General features: G+C 39.0%; 2 protein-coding genes across 11 annotated transcripts in view; both read right to left on the reverse strand.

Moving 5' to 3' along the window:
- The window catches only part of SHANK2 (SH3 and multiple ankyrin repeat domains 2), a 365,392-nt gene that overhangs the window by 24,783 nt on the left and 318,817 nt on the right, over positions 1 to 21,792 (reverse strand). For 8 of the 10 annotated variants that reach the window (XM_052810982.1, XM_052810986.1, XM_052810980.1 and 5 more), the window contains 3 exons: positions 18,783 to 18,918; positions 16,038 to 16,118; positions 12,873 to 12,893 (listed from right to left, as the gene is read on the reverse strand). In XM_052810982.1, coding sequence (XP_052666942.1) covers positions 12,873 to 12,893; positions 16,038 to 16,118; positions 18,783 to 18,918 — 238 coding nt within the window. The remainder of the gene's footprint in view (positions 1 to 12,872; positions 12,894 to 16,037; positions 16,119 to 18,782; positions 18,919 to 21,792) is intronic. The other 2 variants (XM_052810983.1, XM_052810981.1) reach the window with 1 other exon arrangement.
- LOC128152587 (uncharacterized) lies at positions 225 to 12,814 on the reverse strand. Its single transcript, XM_052810991.1, has 2 exons — positions 5,890 to 12,814; positions 225 to 1,376 (listed from the first exon to the last, which is right to left on the reverse strand). The coding sequence occupies exons 1-2, from the start codon at positions 5,966 to 5,968 to the stop codon at positions 514 to 516; spliced, it is 942 nt and encodes a 313-aa protein (XP_052666951.1). The 5' UTR covers positions 5,969 to 12,814; the 3' UTR covers positions 225 to 513.

Genomic DNA, 21,792 nt, shown 5'->3' on the forward strand with positions numbered 1-21,792 from the left:
TAGAAAGTGAGCTTGTCAGACCCACAGAGGATAAGAATGATCATGATCCGGTACAGGCTAACCCCAACACCTCAGGCTGGCATGCCAGAAACACCAGGCAAAGACTGATCGAACACAGTTTTGGAGGTGAGTATTGCCAAGACCTGTATACTTACCACCAAGTCCCGAATGCTTGCTCAGAGGGGATGGGATAATGGAGAAAGAAAACTCAAAAAACAGCTGCCTCAAGAAATGACTTGTATTTGTAAGAAAAGCAATGAATGCCTGGCACAGAGTAAAAAAATGCTCGTATGAAGTTAAAGTGAAAGAACAGAGGCAAATGTTCTTCAAATACCAGCAGCACACATCGTTAACAGTGCAAATATAAACTACAAAATGTTAGACTAATCTAGTCAGCCAGAATACAATGTTAGCCAATGTAGGAAATGGTTGAATTCTGCCACTGATGGCCTTATGGCTAAGAATTAAAAGGACAGGCACATTAAAAAAAACCCTAAAAATCCTATGGTGTGGTTATTTTTTCTTCCCTCCCCCTTTTGCCTGGCGTGTAGGCATGGGCAACGAGGCCCTCTCGGTTATGGCTCTCTGCAGCCGGCCACTGCGACAAGGCAGCGTGGCCTGCGGTGGTTCTCGAGAGTCGCTCGTCCCTTCGGCCCCGGGTAAGCACACAGTGGAGGATGCCACTGCGTCCTCACCGGTCCATGTCGAGGCACAAGTTAACTCGACATGGGGGGTGGCTCTTTGGGAGATGCGCGTTTCAAGGACCTGCGTCCTTGGCTGCTTGAGGAAAGCTAAAATCTCTGACAGGTAGTTATGGATGGCTCTTGTGGAGGTAGCCACAATGCCCAGCTGCAGCTCCATACGGCCCATGGACTGTGACATGAGACCCATGGACTGTGCATGCTCCCTCTTGATATTTTCCAGCAGCTGCACAATCCTACTGTTGGTTTCCATCAACAGCTTCTCTCCCTCTGTTAGCTGGGGCTGCCCTCTCCAACCCCGATCCCTAGGGACAGGCTCAACACCGCAGCGCTCTTCATTCATTTCATCATTTCCCTCCTCCTCCTCAGGAGAGTCACTTTCAAACTGAGGAGTCCTACTGAGTGACTGATCCCCGGGAGACTGTATGTCCATAGTACACTCCGGAGTCCGCGCTGGCGTTTGAAATCCCTCAAAATCCTCCCCAACGTTGCTGTGCGTTTCAGACGAGGACAACGGCCACTGCCAGCTCTCTGTGGTCCTGGCCGGCGAGTCTTCGTCAGAGGCAGGCACCGAGGATTCCTGTTCTTCGGCCGGCGTGGACGGCGAGCTCCCTCGGTGACGGCCGGCTTGCCCCGAGGATCCAGGAACCTCCCCATCTTGTTCCCCAGTGACATCTGGCAATCAAATAGAGGAGCAACAACCACTGTATCTGAGGCCAGGCAGATGGAGGTATCTACATGCATTGGACAACACATAGAAAGAAGCCAGTTGGGAAGCCAGAGTGTATGTGTTTGGGCAAACGGAAGGGCGGACTAAAGTTTAGTGACTGCGTTGGGCACGTGGCAGTTGACGTTATTAACCGCTTTTGGTATAAATGCACACTGTCCTGTACCCAGAACACACACAGCCGTGCTGCATCCCAAGGCAGGAACTACCAATTCACCTCATCGTGACTGTGACAGGCAATGTCAGTGAACCTATCAAAAAGCTCACCTATGCACTGCAGTGGTGTCAGTCAGAAATCCCTGGGACGAGCTCAGGGCCAAGTGTCCAATTGAGCTTCCTGGGGTGCCAGATGTGCTCCACCACTGGCTGAGGGCAGCCCTTTGTTGTTCTGAAGCACTGCTGGCTATCTTCGCTTTTGTCCGACGTCTCACGTCACCCCCACCCCCAGTGCGCTCTCTCCCAAATCACTGCTGCAGCGCGACGGTGGCCGTCCACAGCATTTATCCTGCGAGCAATGCCCTCCCCAAAACATTTGCCAGGTTTTTCTTGTTCTTTTCTCCAAACGGTAGGTAACGCCAGCTGAGGGCATTGCTCGCCAGGATCTCATCGTCTGCCGAAAATAAACCTAGTGTCGCCCTCCCCTGACTACCTCTTCCCTTGCCTGAGGGCACATGGTGGAAATCTGGGCGCAAGTGCTTCCCTGTGGCAGCTTAGTGTGCAAAGAGGCATTCTTACGGATGTTAATGAGGAGGATGTTAGGTATGCGCTTACTCTAAATCCTCCCCTACACAAAATGCACTCCCAAAGGCTAGAAATGGCTAAGCTTTTCGCACCCACAGCGATCACTGGCTCACAGTAGAGCACGACCTGCCCAGCACCATTCTTGATTACGTGAGTCGCTGGCCGTAACTCTCACCCTTTCCATGCTTCCGATAAAAAAACATGAGTCCGCTTTGGTTTTTTTGGGAGGGGGGACAATTTGGTCATCAGAAATTAAATCTGGGGCGGTCTGGCTAAAACGTTGCAGTACGGTAGCGCAAAGAGCCTGCATTCCTCACACTCAGGCAAGGGATACGTGCGAGAAGCGCTGTCGTCGGTAAGGCTGCGACCTCAGCAGCAGCGGCTGACTCTTGCTAGCTGGCTGGCTGTGCTGCTCACGCTACAGTGGTCCGAATGCCAGATCGGCGTCATGCCTACTCTCTGGCATCCCAGTCTTGAAAATGGTATTCTTTAAGGATTAATTTCTGCTCTTTGAAATACTTTCTATGCTGCTCTTCAGACCTCAGTTTGAAGCTGTAAGCTTACATCTGGAAGGTGTTGCTGAGGTCATATTAAATGATACTTCTGGTTCTGTTTACGAATCAGGGGTTTTTTTGTTTGGGTTTTTTTTTTATATATATATATTTGATATGGTTTTAAATGAAAGCTCCTTCTGACAGACCCAAGGATCCCTCCTCCTATATATCAGTCCCTGCCTGCCCTAATGTGGCACTCATCGTTTCTACACCCAAGTGCCTCCAATATTATACTGCTCTCAAAGGGATTCTGTGTGGCTTAATATAATTACGATTTTTTAAATGCTAAAATAATGGATATTATTTGTGCATTTAGCATATTCACTACTTCAAAGTATTCACATTCAAAGTATTCACATTCTCTCTGTGTCTGGCTGGACTGTCCAGTTGCATGTTTTATGGAAAGTGAGGATGAGATTGTATTTGTAAAAAGGCATGAGCTCCTTATGAAAATGAATTTTAGGGACAAACTGTCATGCAATCATTGGCTCTTCCACTCCATGGAGATTTGAAAGGGACCGTATATCAACCTAACTGTAATAACTGCTTCTTCCTCTGCAATTCTTCTCCCCCTTTGCCTAATACAGCTGTAGCTGCAATCCTTCATTAACAAATCTCTCTTAACAACTGTAGTGTAGGACCATGAAATTATTTCTCAGCATTTTCCTATTTGAGTACACATGAAAAAAAGAACAAAAAAACAGGGGACCTATTTTTACCACACATAGCAAACACACATTTCAGTTAAATTCTATGGAATCGGAGAAAGATAAGGGATCGTATATATTCATTCTGGTAGAGCCACTGGTCATACAAAATGTCTCTGTATTTCTTTTGACATGTCATCAGAAAATTCCCCGTATTTGAAAACTCCATTTTCCTGACAAGTGTTCTAAACAGAGCCCACCTAGCAATTGGTAAGTAAGAGAACCAAAATAAATTGAAAGTCAAAAACTGAAGCAAAATAAAATAAAAAAACCTCCACCCCCCCCATTAATTTATGAATATTTCTGTAAATAGTATCACTGAGTTTAGTTTGTTCAGATTCAGGGGGATCATAACACTTTTGTTATTTGTGCATGTTTACACATTTGCCAGAGGCTTGCTAAGAAAAGTTTGTCTGAAAAAGCCTAATCAATTTTTGCAACGTTCCTAATCCTCTCTGGAATTTTACCACTCGCTATCCTCCTAATCAGTATTTTCAGCCTTTCGGAGCTGAAAGAACAGCATCTGGCATAGGTGACCAATAACACAAATGACAAAGAGTACCAGCAAACAGTCTGTGAAAACCCATGGGCAGAAAGTTAATTGTGGAAACTATTGGCGAATACTTATGAATAATGAATACATTCACAGGTTTTAGGATAGGTTTGTTAACTTGACTGGCAAAGAAGAGGAGGAATATTCATAACTGTTAGTATTCGTAACAAAGTGTTCAACAACTCTAGTAACTCCGGTTTCTGGAAGCTTTGTGAAGCATTGACATGGGGCATGGGGAAACCGAGGGTGCGTTACAGGCATGGCCTTACACAAGCTTTCGTTCACTACAGAGCAATCATGGGAAAACTGCCTGAAGGTCAACGGCTGACACCACCTTGACGAATGTGTCAGTCTCTGCCCAATAAATCCATTCCTTGATGACCAAAGGTCGCCCTAAATTCAGACCGGATCTTGGTAAGATGATTGCACCAGTGGCTAGGTTGGTGCCGTGGAAAAGGTGTGCCAGTTACAGTAGGGGCACTGGAAAACTTGGTTCGGCCAGAAACTGTCCTTATCGGCCAGAGAAGAGGCTGACTGCTTTGAACAGCTGCTGACAGTTGGATTAAAGCTGGCTGGAAGAGTTACCTCAACTAACTGCCTTTAACTCATTTCCTTGGCAAAGGGGTGACTTCCAAAAAAAAAAAAAAAAAACCAAACTGAGAGAGGGCACTAAGACTGTCAGGTCAGAATTGGCTATGGACCAAACTGTATATCGACATGGTTGATCTCGGTTGTTAATTGGCTTTCAAAAAATCTCTCTCTCTTAAAACCAAGCTTTAAATCCAGTGGGTACAAAGAAGCACAGCTAGCTTCCTTAGGTGTGAAGCAAAGGGAAGAGGTCAGATTCTCTGATCCTTCTAGCTGTTTCCACCTTACACAGCATTCCTACATGCAGCGTTTTGCTCACAGTGATATATACGATTCACAGGCAAAATAGGTCACTTATGTCTTTTATAGCTATCTTTATATTTATACCTAGTGATAGCAGCCATCAAACTGGCAGTCTCCAAAGTTGTGACTTGCTTCATGTTCCTAAACTCATGTCCCTTGCTCTAACAGGGCATGACTCCCATTTTGATCCTTAAACGACCAAGTAAGGGAATCAGAAAGGATCATGCATAAGGGCTAAAGGAAATAGAAACATCTGGAAGTCAGTGACCCACTGCACTTTAAATTCAGTGTTTGATCACTGTGAGTACTATGCAGCTATTTCCAAGAGTCACATGGGACTCTCAGTTTTCTGAAGACTGTATTTTGTTTTACCTCGCTGATTCTGTTGTGCTTAAAGAAAAAATGAGATCTCTTATTGAAGTGGTCCATGTAAGAGTAACTAATGAACCTTCATCAAAGTCCTGGCTATCTTCCTTTCTTTCCTGTTAGACAGGTCCTCTGTTTCTGCAGCGAAGCCCGTAGCTGGCTGCCTGTACGTTTTTTTGCACTGGGCTGATACAGAGCTTGGTCTGATGTGGTAGAGATCAGCGATTGCTCCTGGTGGCCACAGGAGAACTGCCCCATCTTTTGTGCCTACAAGGGTGATCTGCGGTTTGCCCGATCCCGTTCTGAACATGGTGATTAGAAGCCAAGATTATTCCAGCCTTTAGGTTCACGAATATGTCCACCGTTTTGGAGCACTGCTATACCGTGCTGTCTCTTTGCACCACAACATCCATTACCAGTGAGAGTCCTTTAAGTTTGTTATTAGACATAGTTAGGATTGTAGCAATTATTGGGTTGAGATACACAGAGAACTGAACAGTCGATTCAGCTGTAGGGATAGAGGACTGAGACAGAGGCCAAGAACAGAGCAGGGCTTTGGATATAGACAAACTTTAGAGACATCAGAGGTATTTCTTTAACTTTTGTTCACTGAAGAACATTTGAGATTTATGCCTGTGTCGTGCCTTACCTGCCACTTGGACTGGCAGTTGATCCCTCCCCTGAGATGTGCTGCTCTTTAAGAATCCCTCCTTTTGAAATCCCACCATTTCTGTTTCACCTCTGCTACTGGATCGTTGCCTTTTCCATTATCTTTCCTTTTCAGATTCCCCACCAGTGGAGCTGGACGTGAGGGGTGGGGTACCGTCTTCCTGCTGACAGGTAGGTGGAGATGTTCCTTGGCCACACCAAGTGGGCCAGGAGCTCAACAACAGCGGTAACACAGTTGGGGAGCTTCCTGGGACCTGCCTCTGCTGCTCTGGACCTGGGCCTCTGCCTGTATCTGCATCATGCCTCCTGGGGTGGGTGCATTTTTCAAACTGCTTAGGTACCAAGGTGACAGATGCCTTGTAAATACCTAAGATAGATACAGACAGAAACTGTACCAGGCGCAATCAGTTATGCAAAACTTCATACAATGCCAATTGCACCTATATGCTGTAGTATCACCCACCTTTTCTAGCATCTGCAGCCAACCACAGTCAAATATTTGGCACATGTATTTTTCCTTTTGAAAAGTGATGGGAACACAGGACATTCATTCTTCCTTGGTGTCAACAGGTCTAGGCACAGAGCCCTTAATGTCAGGTACTGCATATGCACATATTTTGTTCCATCGCCTTCCCTAAATATGAGTTTGCAAGTTTAGTTCAATTTCTTTCATTAGCCGATAAAATTTGTTTCCTTCTCAGTAAACTGCAAAAATCAGTTACCTAAGCAGTACTAAAACTAAAGGGGTAGTCTTTATGTGTGCTTATTAAAAATGCACAGAGATTGGTTTAAACTAGATAAAAATATGGCTGTGGTGTTGCTTTTATCTTACGGATTAATTTTTTAAATTCCTTTTACTTTTAACTATATGTAGCTTGGTTTTAGCATAAGGGCCAGGAGTGATTATGCCTATAATTATAAGTTTGCATGTCTGAAAAAAAAAAAAAAAGCATCTAAATCAACTAGGTGCACTTAATTACATTGTATTCCTTTTAGATTTTTGTCACTTCCCATATATATGCAAAAGACCTTGCCCTGCTTAGTTTGTAAAAGAAGAGCTGGGAAGTAACTTGGTAAAACTTCAGGGTGAATGTCTGTGGGTGGGGGGAACAATGTAAAGGACAATTTGGGCAAACAGTACGCACGGGAATCTAGACAATGCTTTCAAAGAAGCAGATGAACACAATTCTACAACACCTTTCCGATGCTAATAGGGTGGTAGCAGAAAGATGAGAACCTACTGATTTCAAAAGAAAGCTTGATCAGACTATAGAAGTTCATATGATAATGTTGCTTGTCATAGAAGCAATTGTACTTGATGAATAGACCTCTAGTGCCTCCGGGGAAAAACAGGTGACTCCTATTTGCAGATGGTTAAAAATGGATCTCCGTTACATTAGCTATGTCCACTGAAAACTAATGTCTTTTTTTTTAGCTATTCAAATAGGAATAAATGTATAGAAATTTGTCAAAGACCAAAAGTAGGTAAAGTATAACTAGGCCTTCAACATACTGCTAAGAATTTACAGACTAACCTTAGCTAAAGCATTGTTTCAGAGTAAGAATATTGAAGGTTAAGATTTAAATCCAAATTTGCTGTTTATGATCATATTTAGAGGAAAGAAACAAGTTCAGCCTACGGTTATGTCAGGTAAATGTATAGTTAAAAAATATACAGAAATGCAATGATTTGAGTTTTCATTTAGACAATTAGGCTAATCCTCATAAATCTGCCACCACGAGCACATTTTAATCTGGAATTAACTTCTTCCAGCCCCACCCCAAATGAACAATTTGCAGGATTGCGCTTAAATCACAATGCCAAAATCACATATTTACCATACTGCAAACAATAGGCAGAGAATATTACTTTAGCAGTTAGCATAATGAGGAAATAACAAAAGTGCTTTGCAACACAGTCAAAAACATAAGCCATTTGCAACACTTTCCTTCTATGAAATTGAGTAAAAAAATACTTGTATGTTCTCTGGGATACTGTAAACTCTACGAGGTACACTAAAATCCAAAAAAGTGAAAATTACGTAAAATAAATCAGTAAAACATAAAAACTGTTTAGTGACTAAAATTAATCATTAAGCATTGAGTATCTATAAATACCATTACATGATTTATGAAAATGATTTGTATGTATTCACAATAAAGAACTATCAAAACTTTCTTGAAAGAAAGTCTTATTTGTGTTTCTAGGGCTGAAAATATCTTCACATTAGTACATATAAGTCACATTTACATATTATAATCACACCATCAAGAGTAATTTTAAGGAAGGCAGAAAAACTGATATGTTCAAATTCTTTCTATAGTTAAAATTTTCAAGTACCAGCTCTTTAACAGTATGCTCAATTAATGAAAAAATTATACAGGCATTGAAAATACACCTGCAATCCTGAAGCCTTACAATTCAGCCTACCTTGAAAGAGGAATGGTCATTGTCTAACAGTGGTTTCTGTTTAAGAACAAAAACAAAGCAGAGAATATAGTCAATACCCACTCCTACCCTGCAAGCCAGGTGGAATTTAAGTGGCAATTTGATGTTCTGTTTAAGAGACAGCATTTGAAAATTTGGCCTAGTCACAAAAGAAAGACAATCAACCGAAAGAAACCAAAAAGAAAGGTGGAGGACCTAAGACACTTGCAGCCTTCTCTGTTCTTACACTTACTCTCACGCTTCCACACCGAGGGGAAAAACCAAACAAACTATGATGAATTATCTAAAACCATTTATTTTTAATTATATTAGAAATTAATTAACATGGGTGTATGAACATTTGAAGAAAAAAAAAAGAGAAATAGCAGCAAAGGGAGTTTTGAGATGAGGGAGATAAGTCCTTCATCTCCCTGGCTCCTGAAAAAGAGAGAGAACACATTAAAAGTGTTGAAAAAGTTTTCCACTGTCCTAACTGTACCATGTTGGGAAACACATGCAATTTTTACTGTTCCTCAAGCAGTCGTGATTTTGAATATGTGGTTAGATATTCAATTAATAATATCTGAGTACAGCAAGCGACACTCACATAAGCCAATGTATTTAATTCGTCTGTTTCCAAACGCTACAAACCCCACGTTTTCTTTAACACTTACAATTCCTTTTCCAACTTCTTTTATACCATTGTCTTGTTGAGCTGATGCAGAAAGGTTTTGAAAACCTTTTCAATTACTGCCCTGTAGTAAAGAAAAACAAGTATCATGAAAGGGCCCTACATACGCAAGAGTAAGCTGATAAATTCAAAATAATACTAGCGTAAATGAGGAGAACACCCCCACAGAGACTCAACTGACCTCTGCTCAGGACTTCCAGTGTTTTCAAATCGTTAGTTAAAGCTGCCCACCTCATGCAACATAAACCCTGGTTTGAAGAAGTGTTCAGTACTCAGAGTTACCTGTTACTTCAAGATTCTGTGCCAAAAGTTGCTAATCAGCGCATTGCCAGCTAGGTGCCGAATTTTTTTCAGTGGAAAACATAGGGTTAGCATTGTTCTCCGTGACACATGCTGATTTTCAATGCTTTTCTCTTACAAAGTGTTTTAAAAGCACGCATGTCATAGGCATGGTCCTAATCCTATACCTTCTTACACTGCTGCAGCCTCCCCACCAGTTAGACTACAAGTCATAAAACCTGTAACCTTGCTACATCAACAAAAAATGCGGCCCATGTTTTTTCACACATATACTTCACAAATTCGACCCAGAGTCACTGCTTTATGCTTGTGAAAAATTACAACCTGATGACAACCTTTTTCTTATTATTATATTGCTATCTCATTAGAATTCCAAATATGTAATGCAAATCAATTACTTACAAGGATACCCTTCAAGAATTCTTCATTAAGCCTGATGCCTTTTGCTCTCATCTTCGAAAATACGGTGTCTGGTGAAGATCAGAAAACCTTCTTCCTACACAGAAGCACTGCTGATGCTGGAAACTATCAAAGGAGTCGACGTTGTGAGTGCTGTAAAAGTTGCCTTGATGGTATTTCCATTGTTTCCTGCAGACAAATCTCCATCATCAACTCCACCACAGTGAAATAAAAAAATGCGTTTTGAACCCGGACGTCTTTGTGAGTGGTTTCTTCAAACACAACATAACACTGTAAGCTAAGCCGCTGTTTGGCATTCATTTATATGTATTTGCTCTGCAATTTCATTGTTTCAGATGCCATTAGAATGTGCCACCTTTGAAACAATGGACAACAGGAATGGGATGAAGTGTGAATGCTTATTGCAGACAGAGCTAATAATATTTCTTTTGAATGCCATCAACTGATATTTTTCTGTTCAAATGCCACTAAGGCTTGATGCCAGATAACAATATTCTGGGTTGATGATATCACAGTTATTCTGATCTGAGAGGTGGTACTAGCATCTAAACTGTTCAAAGGAGGAAAATCCTACATTTGTATTTGGCACTGTAGCCCACATCAAAACCCAAAGACCAGTATCAACACATACAGAGGGATCATTTTAGATTGATTACCATATCAAACCTAAGAACAAACAAACCACCACCCCTAGCTCACAACTGACGCTTGCGTGACACTGTCAAAGTAATATTTACTAATGCAGAAGAATTGTTTATCTTGTCATTCCCATCTCACTATGAAAATTTAGCCTGCTCTGTTCTTAATTTTATACTTGCTCTTAGAGGATTTTTATATTAGGTTTTTAAAATTAAACACTATCCACTTTAGCTTTCACTGAAAATCCCAAATGACTCACTAAATCAAACCCATTTCCTGGCAGTAAAAAAAGCTTAGGAGCACGCAATTTTTAATTCATGTATCTAGAAATTTACAGATCTTAGTTTATGGATGTGTTCCTTAAATATCATGTAATTTTAAAATTCTCCATCCACAAGAAGGTATTGATAAACAAGTCAAAACAAAAACTGAAGGAAAAAACCCTTTAAAAACAAGCTTTTCATGAGCCACATAAACTGTTTATGAACAGAGTTAAACTGATTATTTTCAAATATTAATTTTGAAACTCTAATGATACCTATTTTCTGTAGTGATGATAAAAATTATGACCAAAAATTTTTCTTTTAATGTTTTATTTTTAGAGTATTTTCAAATCTTCGTTTTAACCTGCTGCATGAATATTTTGGTTATTCTTCAGTATTAATGGGCTAGCTACACATTACCTGGAATTATATTTTAAGTACTGCCTCCAAAAAATTGCTGCTACAACTAACTGTTAGTTTACACGTTGCCATAGCTTGCTTACTTATTCAGTGATTCTTGGAAACCTACAAGTCGCAAAAGAAAAAAGAACACCTCTTCCCCTTCCCCGATATCCCACAAAATCCAGAAAGTAGTTTCACTATTGAAAACACATCCTCTCCAAACATACGTTTAGAAGTTGGACGCTATCTCTCTGAGTCAGGCAACTACTGTAAGCAGAAAGTCAGTGGCACAGATGAAGTACAGTTTACATTTTAGTAATTCCTGCTATGTAACTGCAGTAAAATGATAATACTGCCCATACTGTACTACTGTGAACCTAAAGATTTTATTACCTATGTCTTTAGACACAAACATCATGCCTTCTCCCCTGAATATAAAAAATACAGCCTATGTCCTTCCCTTCTCCTATCCTCCCAATGAACCAGAACCCCTCTCAAAAGACAACCAGCAAAACCAGTCAAACAGAACCACAAAAGCCATTATATTCATCTTAATGCCTCCCTCGCCTATGACCCGGAAAACTGAAATTTTTGGTTGACAGAAGACTCTACAATAACAACGTGAAGATTTTTTTATATGCTGCCAAAACATATTTTTCAGAAAAATACCAGTAGCAATGGGGTTTATTCTGTCATATTCTCTGAATGGAGAAAGGAAAATATCACTAGCTAGAACCTCTGCTAGCGACTGGAAAGGAGGTCAGAAAAGAGCAGAAAAATAAAGGGTGGAAAATAACCCAATTTTGTTCTGTTTAATGTTAAAAAGCAAAAGCTTCCCTGTTGAGAGAAGACACTGCCTACAGCCTAGCTTTCCTTTCCGTGACGCTGAACTTTGTCGAAGAGCAGGACACAGACTATTTTACCAGCTATCACCCAGGGGCTCAGGGAGGTTTGAGACTCTTCCTTGGGCTAGACGCCATGAAAACGTGTAAATGACACAGTCCCTGCTCAGGAGAGCTTACAATCTAAGAAAGCAAAATGACATACAGGAGCATGGAAAAATACAGCTAAACACAAACAAACTTTGTATACATATATATACGTTTACATTTATAAAACCTATTAAAATAGCACCGCTATTTCTACCTGCCCCTCTACCTAGCCATCGTTACTGAGATGATTCCTTAATAGGGCTCATCGGGGAAGCGGGTCTTTAGGAGAGATTTCAAGGAGAGGGTAGTGGCCTTATGAATCAGTTCAGGGAGGGCACTCCATGCATACGGGACAGCGTGGAAGATGTTCTACTGAAAACTTAAAATTGTGCAGAGCAGCATTTCTCCAGGTCAAAAGTTCAAGTGTTGTGTGCAAGATCCCTATTTCCTGAGACAGAGACAGTGTGGTTATGGGAGTAACGTTTGGCCATTAAAAAGACAAGCGATATCACTAACGTAGGACTACACTGAGGATGTGTTACTGGCCACATATTCTCTGTGGCTGCCAGTTAGCGCAGTAACTGTGAGGAGATGACATGGAAGGGTTTGGAAAAGAGTTGGATACAAAGAAGGAAAAAAAGGCAAGATGAAGGAAAGGAGACAAAAGGAAGAAATGTGGGGAATATTTTCAAATGTAGTCTTCTGTTTGAGTTCTTAGGGTGTTTGCAATTTATTAACTAAATAACTAAAAAACATATACAATAATTAATGTACATTTGACACCATAAAATAAACTGGACCATATGCCAACATTTACATTATGTTATTATCCTTCACTATGGAAAGGTGAGAAACAGGTTAAACAAGAGACAAAATGCTTCCCCTTACCCTTCTTCTTCCGTACTGAAGCTTGGAAATAGAAAGGGAATGAACTGTGAATCAATTCTGAAGGTAATTTTTATATGCTAAATCCTCGTCTGTCATTTTGAGCATAAACATTTTTCTTCCATCTAAGAAGTCAGTCTCTCCCTGCTAGCCTCTACTACGCATGTATCTATCAAACCACAGTAGATAAACAGCTTGGCGAAAGCACAGTTTATCAGGGTTTATACCTTAACTATAAGAAATTGCTTCCCTGCAGATATTAGGGACACACGTACAATTTTGTTTTCTAAATTCTTTTTAAAAAACAGTAATTGGGGCAACTTATTGATACCAGGGCTTTCAAACTATGGTAACAGGGCATTTTCAAATCTCTGCAGATTGAAGTGGAAAGGAATCGTTAGCACACGTTATCTGCCATATTTTGGATTAACTCATTTGAAAGAGAACAACTGAGATGGTCTGCTCAGTATTATGGAGAACAGAGTAGCTAAAAACATGTCAATAAATCCACAAGTAGAGTTCAGAGCCAGGCAAAGGAAGTGACTGTAAAGACTGCGAGATGTATAATTTTTTTTAAAAATGATGTTGTTTAGCTTAGCTAGGAGAAATTACAAAAATATATACTCTAAGGGAAAACAAAGGGGGAATTTCTATTTATCTTTTTCTTCTATTACGTAACAAGGGACATTCAATTAAAACTAAAGGCATCACATTTAAAACCAATAAAAAGGAAATACATTCGTACACAGCACGTAATTAGCCTGTGGAATTCTTTGCCACGAGACATTATTGAGACCATGAGCTTCTTCAGTTCAGAAAAAAGATTACACATATATATTGATGAGAACATCCACAGTGTTCATCTTTACATACTTCCTGTTTAGTTTGCACACATATGTTATGAAACAAATGTTTATTCATTTGTTTAATGGATATAAAAATGTGGGTGTTCTCATAGTTCATACGGATGTCCAATATATACACATATACATATAAAGATATATAAATTATATATAAATACACACATACAATCTGTGTTTTATGTTAGAAGACAACTTTTAACTGATGATAGTGAGAACATTTTCTCTTTGGAAGCTTGTTTGGTAGTTGTGCAATTTAAGAATTCTTGTTCCTTCTGATAACAGCCCTCTTAGAGGACGAATGTCAAAATTTGGTAGACCACAGATGTTATTTATAACAGTAGTCATATTGTTTGCTAGGGTGGCAAATGTTCAGAGTAGCACGGAACTGGTATTTACAGTCTTGTTTAGGAAGAAGACAAATTTCTGCCATGCTCTAGTATTACTACAGCTTTATTAAGGGACGTACGCTTCTGGAACATGGTTCAGGACTATTCTCCAGAATAGTAAAGTCTTGCCACTGTAATATTTGCCCCATCTGGATAAAGATATGGATGGGAAACGTGCTTAAAGATTCAAGTACGTCCCATGGCTGCTATTCACAAGAGTTGCAGTGGTTTCTGCATGAGAACAAATAGTAGATCAAGTACTACAACCTGAACAGGGGGGTGAGAAAGCTAAAATATGATGGTCTTCACTGCAGAGGTGATGTTACTGTTAATAAGCTATTTTCCTCTAGAAAAGACTGCTGCTTCTCTCTGCTTTAAGAACAGTATCTACTATATAAGATTGAAAAGTAAGAGAAATAGAAGAATATCCTCAGTTTGGAAGTGATTTGCAGAAGGGGATAATGAAGGGGCAAAAATGGTGCCTGAGTATTTCTGTCCCCTCAGGAAAGTTTATCGATAAGCCAGTGAAGTTTTACAACCTCTTAGCACTCCAAGAAAGGAAAACAAATCAAAACACCCAGACCCAAAAAGTGGCTCCAGAAAGTATATTTTACATTTTAATCCTGGAAGAAAAATTATGGAGCATTCACAAACTGTTGAAACCTTTAGTCAAGCTCCTAAGCTTCCTGGCACAGAAAAATCAAATTTTCTGAGATCTGCTAGAGCTAAATAATCAGACTGTTTCATTTGGGTCTTCATTTGGTTGTTATATAGGGAAGACAGTAACCACTTCAGCAACCCTTTGCTGGTAAGAACTCCCACTGAAGCTGGGTGACTTGACTCACTAAAGGATGGATGGGGTCCATCCGCCCCAGAAAACATTGACTTCCAGGGAAAAAAAAGTGGCCACGAGGCTTTGATTCCTTCCGGTTGGCCTTCATATGAGTCCATGCCAGAAATAAAAATTATTAGAATTATTAGAATAGTATTTAAATCAATGTAGGGATACATGGAAAAATGGTTTTATTGTATGATAGACTCTATTACTCTGCAACGAGGGATGTGGTTTGGTTTTAATACCCAATTATCACTTGCTAAACACACTGTTTTAGTGTAATAGCCATATATAAATATGCACTGGGCTTTTCTCTTTGTTAATATGGTCCATTCATAACATATTTATTAGTCTAGCTGCAGAAATTCTACTTTTTAATGACCTAACAGATTAAAACCAGGAAGAAAAAACCTACTACCTTCCTCACTTCTAGAAAATAAAACAAAATTCCCAAAGAATTATGCATATCTAGAATGTGGATGATCAAGCAAAGGAATCTACAATCACATTTCTTAAAATTAGCAAATAAAAGACTGAATGCTCAGTACTTTTTTATTACCAATAGTGAGAAGAGTTAAGTTTATATCATGCACAGAAGTCAAAGTGATATCATAATATGCACTTTTTTAGATCAGAGTCTAATGAAAACAAGTTGCAGTTGAAGCTGCTTTAACACTGTCAGCTTTTTAACAACAGCTTCTGGCAGCTTACCTTTATCCACTAATGAGAGGCCACAGAAATTTAAAATAAAACAATATTAGATGAACTGAAAATTTAGAAAGCAAAGCTAACAAAATATGATAACGGCATTACTTTTTAGTAGGTGTGCCAAACTTTGATGATGCATAAAATGTATCAACATTCTCTTGCACAGCAGTAAAGGCACAAGTTTAAACAAAAATTATTCATGCGAATCATGCATATTTGAACTCTCCAAAGATGCAGCATTCTTAAAACCTTTTCTGTTCTACATACTGTACACAGTGCAGTTCCTTTTAGCCAATTTAACATATATACATATATATATATTTTTTTTTTTACATTTCTATTATGCCAGCATGCTTGTCAAAAAACACTTTCTTACCAAGCTCTTCAAGCTCTGAGGTCATTGACTTAGACCGCAAGGTCAGTGCAGTGGTTGGAGCTCGCTTAGGAGGTGGTGGGGCTTTGCATTAAACAGAAGGATATACAGTGTAAGTAAACACACGTCTCTCAAACACTATATTCACATACACAGTTTCACATTTATTTAAAATAATATGCTGCATTAGATAAGGTAATAATAAATACATACATGCGGAGGAAAAAACCCTGAGATGCTTTTCATGTACTGAATTTCTATACCGTTTCTACTTTTAGCATAGGTTGTTTGACACATCAGCAAGCTTTTATGTAACAGGATACATAGAAACATTTAAAGCTAAATAACAGTGGACTTCTATTTTTCGGTAGGAAAAAGACTTTCTAGAGAAAGTGCCTCACAGCAATTATGCCCCTCCTTCTAAGAAAGGTACATAGCTAAAAATCTCCTGGAGACCAGCCAATCTCTGCCAGATTAATTTCATCTTTGAAGAAACTGTTAAATCTGAGAAATACAAGAAAGAATTATCTTAATAGTTACGGTGAGACTAGGGAAAACAGGTGATCCTCACAATAAATAAGATCTTAAAATATCAAGGCAATCATCTAGCACAGAAACTAAAATCCAGCATGTGTTTTAGTATCCCGATAACAAATGTTTCTGGTGGTCAGAAAGGAGCGTAACATCAGAAAAGATTATGCCAATGTTGGTAGGAAAGTTGGAGATTTCCAGTAAACAGAAATGGCTCTGGGACACCCGGAAAAATTAAGGATTCTTAAATGTTTTGGTCAATACTGTACATGAGGCTACACCATTTTGACAAGAGATGGCAAAGCAGTTTGAGGGCGAGAAAGAGTGATGGAGGAAAGAAGTCGACGACTTTCTTCCCGTATCACCCATATCCACTATGACAGCGTCATCCTTTCCCTGTTAAGCTCCATCATCATCTTACAGAGGCCTGAATGACAGTATGTCGCGAGAAAGCAAAAATATAGCTTAGGTTCAGTGCCAGATACGAGGCTGCGTAAGTACTGCACATATTAACTCCAGGCTGCCCTCGCCCAACAAGAGAAGTGACAACAAATCCATGAGGGAAACTGCACAAAATACTGCGTTGTTAAATGAGGCTGGGTATCTGACACTGGCCTCACCATGAAGGAGACTGGTGGCAAGAAAATCCTTCCACACAATTCCCAAGATACAATGGCAATTGCCAGGTAACAAGAAAGGCTACCAGCTTGCGTCAAAAAGGGACAAGATTCAAAAACGAAAGTTTTTGGCAAATGACACATTATCAGTAGAAGGCTCTGGAAAGATGACAAAGAACTGGGTTTGTTTTTATAGAAGCAGCTTCCCTTTGGGTTGTATGCAACAGCACTTTTATTTAAGGCCAGTATGATACATCCCAAAAGGCAGAGGTGAAAGATTTGTTTAAAATGTGTGAATAGTAATTCTATCAAGCTAAAAATAATGCAGGACCATGTTTGGACATGATTTACCTTAATATAGCCTTTTTTCCCCCCAAGGTGCTTTATTTTTTTTTTTTAACCAAGCAGCAGATGTCAAGAACACTCACAGTGTAGACAGAAAGTTTTACTCGTGGACAAAGAGGGAGCCCTCGGGTGCCAGCTTCTAGCCTGCTCTTGTGCTGAAGAGCCAGGCGGTTGTGAGTGACAATTCAAGAAACTGGTGGGAGGAACAGGAATTTTCAAAAATGTGATGCTGCTGTATGGAACACGAGTTAGCAGCAGCAATCTTTTCTGCTTAATGATAATTATGAGGGCCTAATGACTTCCCAGAGTAGCTGTTACCTGAGCAAACTCAGGGGTATCTAAGGTGAAGGTAATACTGCAAAATCCTTTTTTTTGTGTGTGTGTCTTTTTTGGGGGTGAAGTTTCGGTGGTGTTTCTTTGGGTAGGTAGGTGGGAAACACACCTTATTAACACACAGAAATTCTTAAGGGAGTAGCCCAATCTTATGATACAGGTTAACCCATAATCTCCATTAAAATTAATATATTAAAAAACCCCTTAGGCTGGAAAAAAACCCCTTGTCCTGTTTGTACCCAGATAATTCTTTCCCAAAGTCTTTGTGGCACATGATCCTATACTAACCTCTCTTGGAGTAGCTGGTTCTCACTAGCAGCGAAGCGGCACAAAAAGCAGCTGTGCTTATTTTCTACTCATGGGAGGAGGATGGATTTTCCCTGGCTGGAACAACCCCTCTACTTTGAATTCATCTAAAGGAATCTTCCCATTAAAACGTACTTTTTTTTCTACCAGAACTTCAGTCTAAACATATTGCATATTTTTCTTATTCTTACAGAGGTCCTTTCTAAAATAGGTGTTTTGCAAAATTGTAAGTTCTTGATGATTTCACGAAGAGTCAAACTAACCTCATCTCAAGTACGTTTGGAATTAATTGATAAAAGACAATCTGTTCTTTGGGCTTTTTCTCTCTCACTCTTGCAAGAAATTTTACTACAAGATCTTCAAACATATAAATGTATAAAGATCCATAAAGAAGAAATTCATGGCAAGCATGACAAGAGAATATTACCCTTTTTGTCACATATTAATGCATAAGTCAACAGAATTAAATTACTCTCGATTAAATAAGAGAAGGGTATTTCAAATTTTAAAAGTGAATTCTATAAAGCAGAATTTATAAAACAGTAATTTCATGTCCATACTCTGTTTTCAGTGGAGCAAGACCAAAAGGACTCTATTAGGAAAGAGAAAAATGTACCTTTCTTTCTAGCTGTGTCATCTGGATCAAGATTCCTGGTTACTGTGACAACCTTAAGAACTAGGTGATTGCCCCCTTGTCGAATCATGTTCACCACCTGCCTGTGGCCAACTTTCACTACATTCTCATTATTAACCTGCAAAGAAAGAAAATAGTCTTTTAGATCAAAATGCAGAAAACTTCTGTTCTTTCAGTTTTAAAAACAGAAGGCGGGAAGAACAGGAAGATAGAGAATTTCTAATTACTGTCTTTTAATAAAAATACATATTTAAGAAACAGTGTATAGCTGATACAATAACAGGAAAACAAAGCTAGCTCTTCATGAAATATGCAACTAATTTCCTTATAATTGCCAGTTAAAAAAAAAAGTTAATGAGTTCAACCAAATCTTTCCCTTTACATATTTACAACAATTAGTGTGCTACAACTCTGCATTTCATACACTAAAAATATTTTCTTAAATGATAGTCATTTTTCATGACTATTACCCACAAATGTTTATATGCATTTTATGCTCTCTAACATAACCAATGAGATATTAAGAAGCTTTTCTTTTCAGATCATCTGGGAACAAAGATTTTCACTCCTGAAGTAAACTCTCACGTTCAAGAGACGTTCTTTTATTAAACGCACTCTCCTCATTTCCCAGCATTTTCCTTCTGCAGGTTTCTGGAAGTATCTCATGTCCTGTAAGCAAAGGCAACAGGGCCATAGCAGTCCAAAAGAGTCTTCATGGAAAAAGATGAGTTAACTATAAGAAGCTCTGACCAGCTATTGTGGTCATGCTAATTAAACTTCAAATTGCACTGCAACATTAAACTTTAAAATGCGTACTTTCTGGGTAATTCCTAGTGCTACATCATCATTTTTGCTGTATGCATCTTTCCATACTATTAATTGACATAGAAGAAAGCATAGGCATAAAAACTGTAAATAAGCATGGATGAAAGTAATTTATTTATTCATTCCATCTGTAAGAAGTCACTGAAAGTTATCTGAAATCTGAATGATAGTAGCATGTAAGACTGAAGTGCTGCATGTGCTATTTGAACATAAAAGATATTGAGAAATGGAATCAGTGAAGAAGAGATGCTGCCAGAATACATGCTGGGAAGTTGATCTCTATCCAAAATTCAGCTGACTCAGTTATATTTCACTGGGATCACTCAGTGCCTTCCAAAATGAACAATCATCTTCAGAGCAAGTGTTTTTAGCCTCCTCTATTTATTCTGACAGGCTGGGCATCTCACACTCTAAAGAATTTACAGTTTAGAGCAAAATCTCTCATTAAATATTATTGCCGTTTAGCAGAACAACAAGCACAAGCAGACCACTCCAACTTGAAATCGTTTTCCCATCCATTGTAGCAAAGGAAGATCTTGCCTTTTTTCAGGCTTTAGCTGAGACAAAATGCATGATGATGAAATAACATCTTAGTAAACCATATTTTTAATACAATGCTGCAGTCAGAAGTCTCAAAGTATGGGGTGTGTGCTGTGTCTATAAGCTTGAGATGCTTTTTGAGACGCTTTTTTTAGTTTCATATACAGTGATGTAGGTGTAACACATGCTGAACATCCAGACCTGTTGAGCAGGCAAATATGAAGTTCTCTCATTCTGTTGGTGGAGGATGTAAAAGAATATCGATTTGAATAGAACTGTTGTTGTTTTGTTTTATTTTACACCTTCTTAGCATCTGGTATTTAATTCCAAGATATGGTATTTATTTAGCTGGACCAATGGCATCTAAATTTAATCTGTCTAAAACATTTTAACAGAGTTATCCATTTACTTCTGAATTCCTTCCAGTATTAAAACCTCAGCCAGGTAACTCTTTTCCACAGTGAAAAAGTTCATGTAATTAAGAACTACAGAATGCATCTACTCTATCTTTACTAGAATTAAATTGTAAGGTTGGAAGCCAGTATGGATTACAAGAAAACCGCTAATGCTGTCAAAAAATAGAGACCTCCAAATAAATCAAAAGTTAATATTAATCAAACCCATGTACACTTCACTAGTATAAAGTGATAAATGTGTAAAATGATAAAACAGTTTATGCAGCATACCATCTGTTCGCATCATTATGTGCAATGATATTTAACATTTAGAGCAAGAGCAAATATATACGACACATTTTTTAAAGCTGCCTCAGAAATGGAACCTGTAAATGACTGTTTATAGCAGCTTTGTTTAAAAGGCAGAGTTACAAAAGCTGGTACCAAAAAGATTTATATTGCAAAAAAAAAAAATACTGATAGGCGATCTGAAGATTAACTCAAAGAGTTTACAGAAATACTTGATAACAAAAGAATCATGAAATCAGCAGAGCAGTACCTCATCTTCACTATCTTTAGCACCTCAGTGGGTAAAACTGTAGCATGACTACAAAGCAATAACATCGGAATTGTCAATGGCTTATATAGAACTAGGATTTCAGCGACAGATTCTCTATTTCTTTTAACCTTCTTCAATATTTTATATATAAGCCAAATGACTGTAGAAATGGTCTTTAAACAGTAAGACACCAGAGTTCTAGCAGGTTTGTTTGATAGTTTTAGTTTGATTTTATTCAGCAAAACTTTTTCAGGTGTGAATAATCTGATGAGACTGTCTCTCTGCTTCCACTTCAAGCTTTGGCAGTGGGAAGATGACTACTGCATCTCATCTAGGCTTTGGAAACAAGCTGAAGAAGGTAAATTTTTATAATCAGTAAAATAGGTATCTATTTCACCTGTGCCAATTCATTTAATAATCGCATGGGTACTTGGTATTCAAATGTGATCACATTCTTTGAAACATTAAAAAAATATTTTTGCTTTTAGTGGCAAAGTGATTAGAAGGATGTTCTATAAACAGTCAAACTAGCAAAGTTGGTTTGCAGGCACAAATTTGTGGCTCTCCCTCTTCTTCAACCCAATCTTTCAGCATATTTTCCGTAATCTTTGACTGCAAAACTGTAAGTTCTTCTTTTCCTTTGACTCTTCCCCAAAACTTTCCTGCACAGAAC

This window comes from Harpia harpyja, chromosome 16 (genome assembly GCF_026419915.1).
Source record: "Harpia harpyja isolate bHarHar1 chromosome 16, bHarHar1 primary haplotype, whole genome shotgun sequence".
Taxonomy (NCBI): Eukaryota; Metazoa; Chordata; class Aves; order Accipitriformes; family Accipitridae; genus Harpia; species Harpia harpyja.